At 52.3% G+C, this 7,367-nt stretch overlaps 1 protein-coding gene across 1 annotated transcript in view; it reads left to right on the forward strand.

The window, feature by feature from the left end:
• Positions 1-7,367, forward strand: part of NFIC (nuclear factor I/C (CCAAT-binding transcription factor)) — a 133,394-nt gene that overhangs the window by 95,041 nt on the left and 30,986 nt on the right. Inside the window, exon 6 of the mRNA XM_015418817.1 lies at positions 2,586-2,710. Coding sequence (XP_015274303.1) covers positions 2,586-2,710 — 125 coding nt within the window. The remainder of the gene's footprint in view (positions 1-2,585; positions 2,711-7,367) is intronic.

The raw sequence follows: 7,367 nt of genomic DNA on the forward strand, positions 1-7,367 counted from the left end.
AGGCGCTTGGGGCTCTTTAGCTTAGAGAAACGATGGCTGAGGGGTAACATGATCGAGGTTTATAAGATTATGCCTGGGATAGAGCAGGGAGAGAAAGAAGCACTTTTCTCCCTTTCTCACAATACAAGAACTCGGGGGCACTCCATGAAATTGCTGAACAGTTGGGTTAGAGAACGGATAAAAGGAAGTACTTCTTCACCCAAAGAGTGATGAACACATGGAATTCACTGCCACAGGAGGTGGTGGTGGCTACAAACATGGACAGCTTCAAGAGGGAATTAGATAAACATCTGGAGCAGATGTCCATCAGTGGCTATTAGCCACAAGGTATAGGTAGGAACTCTCGGTCTGGGGCAAGTGATGTACTGTGTTCTTGGTGCTGGGGTGGGCAACAGTGGGAGGGCTTCTAGTGCCCTGGCCCCACTGCTGGACCTCCTGATGGCACCTGGTATTTTTGGCCACTGTGTGACAGTGCTGGACTGGATGGGCCATTGGCCTGATCCAACACTGGCTACTCTTATGTTCTCTAATGTAGTGCAGCACCCAATGGCTATCTCAGTGATTCTCATCCTTTTCAGTAGGGTCACCCGTACTGTGCAGATTTACTTGGTATGGTGACTCATCCAGGGCTGGCCCAGGGTTTTTTGGCACCCTAGACAACCTGTGGCCTTTGACACCCATCTAGTTCAATATTCCATTATTTACAGTGGCGAACCAGACGTTTTTGAGAAACCAACAAACATCGCACAAAGGGGGCAATTGCCCCCACTCTGAACCCCAAGCGAGTGGCCATCCAGCTTACACAGTTTTCACGTAGAGGTTACATTCCAGGCTTTGACCACCCTCTCCTTCTCCATTACTCCCTCCTTTAGCGACCATCGGGACACACTGTACTTGATCAACATGTACATGCAGTGAAGGAAAAAAATGGAAGACAGTGTCTCCAGGGTCAGATCTTGGTTTCCAAGATACACAAGAAAGCAATGGAAAGGCCATTAGGGAGGGCGGGCCTGCAACCCTTTTTTAGGGGCTTTGCAACCCACTTTTGGGTCCCAACCCACAGGTTGGGAAGCACAGGGGTGTCTGACTACGGCAGGCTCAGTTCTTCCAGGGGGCTCAATCCCACTGGTAATGCCACACAGAGAAGGAAGGAGAAGAGTTGGTTTTTATACCCTGCTCTTCAGTACCCGAAGGAAATATCAAAGCGGCTTACGATCGCCTTCCCTGCCTTGCCCACAACAGACACTCTGTGCGGTAGGTGGGGACACCTTGTGAGGTAGGTGGGGCTGAGAGAGCTCTGAGCGAACTGTGACTGACCCAAGGTCACCCAGCTGGCTCCATGTGGAGGAGGAGCGGGGTATCAAACTCGGTTCTCCAGATTAGAGTCTGCCGCTCCGGCCCCAGCTTATTTTGCACCCTAGGCAAGGATCCCTTCTGGCGCCCCCCCCCCCCCCCTGCATTTTAGGAAGAATGAAAAACATAAATAATCAAGAAACTCCCAGTGTATGGGGCCGGGTTCAATTTGGCGCCCCTAAGGGCCGTCCTGCTCTAGGCGACCGCCTAGTTCGCCTAGTGAGTGAGCCGGCCCTGGCCGCTCTTAACCACCACACCACGCTGGCGGAAAGAAAGAAAAGACAGGCCAGTATTACAGCTGCTGCACCGTGGCAGAACCACCCAGGGCTGCAGGACCTCAGCAGTTGCCCAGTGCCGGTGCCTGCTTGCCTGCCTGCCTGATCGCTGTGTTGAGCACTTAGGTTTCACCAGGGCTTTTTTTGTAGAAAAAGCCCAACAGGAACTCATTAGCATAATAGGCCACACCCAACAGCAGAAACCCATTAGCATATTAAGCCACACCATGACAGCACAACTCATTAGCATATTAGGCCACACCCCCATGTTACCAGAAGTGTGGTCATCCAGCCACACCCACCTTTTGCTTCTTATTCTGTTTACCTTGTTTGTTGTCAAAACCCAGGGCTTTTTTTGGAGCAGGAACTCCTTTGCATGTTAGGCCACACACCCCTAATGTAGCCAATCCTCATGAGTTTCTGCTGTTGGGTGTGGCCTATTATGCTAATGAGTTCCTGCTGGGCGTGGCCAATTCGGGAGCCAGCCGGAACTCTGTTCCTGTGCGTTCCTGCCCCAAAATAGCCCTGGGTTTCACCAAGCTTGGATCTCATGAAGAATTACTGGAAGGGAAAAGAAATTGGAAATTTCATCTTCGGTCAAATTTCCCCTCCAGGATTCGGTGTGGTCTCGGCAATTTCAGTGGGTGTCCCCCCCCCAGTGCCTACATGTATACATCCTCCCCCCCTTTAATCATTTATCAAATGCTGTCAGCATTCAATGCATCCTGGAGCACGCTCGGGTTTTATCAGGTCAGTTTGTGGGGGTTTCCTATTTGTTGGGTTAACTCACGAAACGCTCAATTTCCACCTACCAGGGGAATCTTCAAGTCTTTAGAGACCCTAGCCTTGTCTGATGGTCAGCCACATTGTGCTGCTTTTGTGATCAGTGTGGCGGGCAGCTCTTCTGCTGTTAGATGGAGTGAAGGATGCCAACTGTGGCTTTTGTTCGCCCTGCAGGAGTAAACGGCACAAGTCGGGTTCCATGGAGGATGACCTGGACACGAGTCCAGGTGGTGAATATTACACTTCTCCCAGCTCACCCACAAGTAGCAGCCGCAACTGGACAGAAGACATGGAAGGGGGTAAGTGTGCGAGGAATCTGCCTCCTACTGTCTTTGTGGGAGAGATCGTCTGACTGCATTGAGAAGGGTAGGCTCCAGGTTTTAAACAGCTTTAAAAGGGGATTAGATAGATTCACGGAGGATAAGTCTATCAGTAGCTACTAGCCACGGCGACTGAGGGGGAACCTCCACATTTAGGGGCACTAAGCCTCTGAATCCCCGAGCCAGGAGGCAACCTCAGGGGAAGGCCTGGGCCTTTATGCCCTGTTGTTGGCCCTCCAGGGGAACTGGCTGGCCACTGTGTGAGACAAGATACTCGACTAGGTGAACTGTTGGTCTGATCCAGCAGGGTTCTTTTTATAGTCTTATCAGGGGAAGGCCTGGGCCTCTATGCCCTGTTGCCGGCCCTCCAGAGGAACTGGTTGGCCCCTGTGTGAGACAGGATGCTGGACTAGACGGACCACTGGTCTGATCCAGCAGGGCTCTTCTGATGTTTTTATCAGGGAAGGCCTCGGCCTCTATGCCCTGGTGTGGGCTCTGCAGGGGAATTGGTTGGCCACTGTGTGAGACAGGATGCTGGACTAGAGGGACCACTGGTCTGACCCAGCAGGGCTCTTCTGATGTTTTTATCAGGGAAGGCCTCGGCCTCTCTGCCCTGTTGCCGGCCCTCCAGAGGAACTGGCTGGCCCCTGTGTGAGACAGGATGCTGGACTAGACGGACCACTGGTCTGATCCAGCAGGGCTCTTTGTATGTTCTTATGGGACCCTCAGGGTGCCCTCACATCAGCCCCTCACCCGCCTCTCTCCCCAGCTTAGCAACCGCCCCCCCCCAATTGTCAGCTGCTACCACTTGAAGGAAGACCAGTGAGGATGGGTGGCTTGATGCTAGTGCTGCCAGGTGTAGAATGGCTACTCACCTACCCTGCGATCCCCTTTAGGGTGGTGGCAGCTGCCAGCCCCTTTAAGGTTGTCCTGTCCTGCAAATGTCCAGAGGGAGAGAGGCTGGCTGAGATGAGCTAAATGGCTCCCAGCTGCTGTAGCAGCTCGTACATGCAGGCAGGCAGGCAGGCAGAGAGGTGGCAGAAAGTGACCATAGGTTTGCCTTCCCCTCCAAGTGAGGAGGAGCTCTGGATGCAGCCAGATATGAAGGTCCAGAGAAGAGAAGGTTTATGGAGGGAGGAATCCTAGTCTCAGTTCAGCCCCTGCTCTGCAGAGAAAGGGAGCAAACAGCTGTGGCTGGTCAGAAGAAGAAGAAGAAGAGATTGGATTTATACCCTGCCCTTCACTACCCGAAGGAGTATCAGAGCAGCTTTCAGTCTCCTTTCCCTTCAGTTGGGGGCTTTGGTTGTTCCGGAATGGAAGAGGAGATGTTTCTCTAAGCACCACTCCTGGAGTGTGTTCCATGTTCATGGACAGGCTACCTCTCGATGTTGGGAATGAATATCGGGGTATAAGTGATTCATGGAGGGAGAAGCTACTAGGGGCTGTGGCTTGATGGTGGAACATCTGTTTGGCATGCATAAGTTCCCAGGTTCAGTCCCTGGTGTCTCCAGTAAAAAGGATCAGGTAGATAATAGTCGATTTGAAAGACCTCTGCTTGAGACCCTGGAGAGCCGCTGCCATTCTGAGTAGACTATGGCCCCGGTCACACGGGCCGGATATCGCGGGGGGGAGGCGTGGCTATTTTCCCTGGGGCAAAATAACGCGCGGTTGCGCGATCAGACGTCCCGTGGAGGTCCCGTGGGTAGGGGGGAGGTGCCGATCACAGGACAATCCTGCGGCGCGGCAAAGAAGCGGTGCGGTGCGGCAAACGGGTTTGTTTTTTTCTGTACACCAAAGTATGCGCATGCTCCGTTGGGTGCTTGTGCGCATCCATGGAGACGGGATAAAAAAACCTTTTTGCAAGGGGACATGGGCGGGCGCCGGATGCCACCGGAAACGCGATCAGACGCCCGCCCTTGCCCCGCGGTTACCGGAAACAAGTACCTCGGAGATACTAGTGTTTTACCCTGCATCTTCGGCGGGAAGCCTCGGGTGAGCCACAGGAGCTCTACGCTTCCCAGATGTAGCGGTGAGATCGCACCCGGAAAATCCACCTATCTTCCGTCTCTCTAGCATGGCTAATGTTCCGTGTGACCGCAGCCTATACTGACCTTGATGGACCGATAGTCTGATTCAGTATAATGCAGCTTCACTTATCATGTGTCGTGTGTCAGCATCTGATTATTTGGCGTAGCAAAACAGTCCTTGTATTTCTGACGAGGGTGAGCCTACCTCTGCTGGTTAGCCAAGATAACTAAATGGAACCTCCATGTTCAGGAGCAGTCTTCCTCCGATTTTCATATGCCAGTGATAAGCAACAGGGTGTAAAAGGAGCATCTGCCTGGACAGTTTGGGAAAGAAGAGAGTGGAATCGGATAGATCTTTGTCCTGTTTCTACATTTGGCCCTTCTTGTACATGATGGAGTCATTCGCTGCTGTTTTACCAATGGAAAACCAGGGGAAGGAAATTCGTCAGCTGATCCTCGACCCATTTATTTGGAAGTAAGCCCTGTTGAATTTGAATGGGGCTTACTCTCAGGCAGGAGCTGCGGTGGCTCAAGTGGTTAAGACGCTGAACTGCAGGCTGTGGAAGGTCGGTAGTTCATCAGTTCGAGACCCGGGTGCCGCATGATGGAGTGAGCTCCCGTCTCTAGTTCCAGCTCCTGCCAACCTAGCAGTTCGAAAGCAAGAAATTGCAAGTAGATAAATAGGTACCACTTCGGTGGGAAGGAAACAGCGTTCCGTGCGCCTGGGTGTTTAGTCATGCCAGCCACATAACCACGGAAACGTCTTCGGACAGCGCTGGCTCTTCGGCTTGGAAACGGAGATGAGCACCGCAGCCCTAGAGTCGGACTCGACTGGCTTTCGAGCAAGGGAACCTTTACCTTTACTTTACTCTCAGGCAAGTTTGCACAGGATTGCAGTCTGTCTTTATTGTAAGAGTTCGATAATTTCCCCAGCTGAAGATAATGGAAACGTTTGGGGAATAATCCATTAAATGATTATTAAGTGACTATTACCCCTAATTGGTTTTGCCGGTTGCATTTTCCCTTGCTGTCCCCTCCCCCTTCTCTTCCTCACATCTTGCTTTGGCTACGAATTCACAAAGTGGCCGTGAACAAGCTGCCTTCTCTGCCGTAGCCTGCACCCTTGTCTGCAATGGCGTTAATTACCGGAATACCTAATAGTCAAGTGGTTAGCCCCCTGTGCTAGTCACAAAAGGCAGTGAAAGCAGGCTACCCACAGACGAGATCGGAGTTTCTACATACGGTAGAAATGGTGGCTGGCATCTCAGTGGGAGATGTGTCGACAGCATGATGTCATTTCCTGGAAGTGATGAACCTGGAAGTGATGACACATTGCTCTGGGATTCAGCAGAAACTGTGACCGTAAAGATTGTTTCAGAGGGTAGCCATGTTGGTTCCCAGCAGACCAGTCAGGTTCTAGTCCAGTAGCACCTTACAGGGGTCATTTCGTAGAAAAAGAGGTGCAGGAGCTCATTAGCATGACTCATTAGCATAACTCATTTGCATATGCCACACCCCCTGACATCACCAGACGTGTGTCAGAAGGCAACACCCACCGCTCAGCAATGTTCCCTCTAAGGTGTGGAGTCCTGTGAGCAGAAATTCCATTTTGTGAGCTACTGGCATTAGAATTGTGAGTAAGTTATTTGGCTACTGCATAAATTAGTTTGCTTTGGAGCCATTCTTCTTGAGCTAAGACAAAAATGTGTGAGCCAGAAGCTAAAAAACTGTGAGACAGCTCACACTAACTCAGCTTAGAGGGAACACTGCCGCTCAGGCTCCACGGGACTGTTTTGGATTGCTAGCTATTGGGGGGGGGGGAACATGCAGATCTGTCCTCGCAAAGGAGGGAGAGCTTGTACCTGAAGGTGGGCCGAGGGGGGGGACTCTGCAACTTACCTGGCTGCTTCTTGCTCCTCGTGGCCCGACTGAGGGCTGCTGGGAGCAGGGGGCGGGGCTTGTTGCATGTGCCCGCCCCCTGAGCTCCTTACTGCCGGAGCTCCGCTCCTGTGCGCTCCTGCACGAAATGACCCCTGGAGACCGACAAGATTTTCAGGGTATAAGCTTCCGAGAGTCTGATGAAAGGACCGTTGACTCTCGGAAGCTTACACTCTGAAAATCGTGTTGGTCTCTAAGGTGCTACTGAACTTGAGTCTTGACTATTCTAACCATAGAGTTTCTGCTGAATCCTAGAGCGGCGTGACATCACTTCTGGTGTGCCCCGGAAATGATGTCACACTATTGACATGACTGCATTCCCCCCCCCCCCATTTTTGCCCCACCGGCCCGCTGGGCGGGGGGGGGGGGGCATCTCAGACCTGGCAACCCTACTCCCCAGGTATACTAAACAACGCTCATTAACCTTGAGCATGTTTTGTATTAACCCCCCCCTAACCCGAGGAGGCCTGAGCCGGCTCCAGGAGGTGTGGAATGTCGAGAGCCGTTGAGTATCAGTGAAGGCAGGAGAAAGTGATGGGGAGTTCGGCCTGCGCAAGTCCCACAAACCTTTAGGATATGGAGGGGGGGTTCCTTGTTTTGTCACCTGGCCAGGAGTTCCTCACAGACCCCCCCCCGCCCCATTCACTCAAATAGCAAACTGGCTGATAGAG

Source organism: Gekko japonicus, unplaced genomic scaffold (genome assembly GCF_001447785.1).
Source record: "Gekko japonicus isolate JY-2015 unplaced genomic scaffold, Gekko_japonicus_V1.1 scaffold1421, whole genome shotgun sequence".
NCBI lineage: Eukaryota > Metazoa > Chordata > Lepidosauria > Squamata > Gekkonidae > Gekko > Gekko japonicus.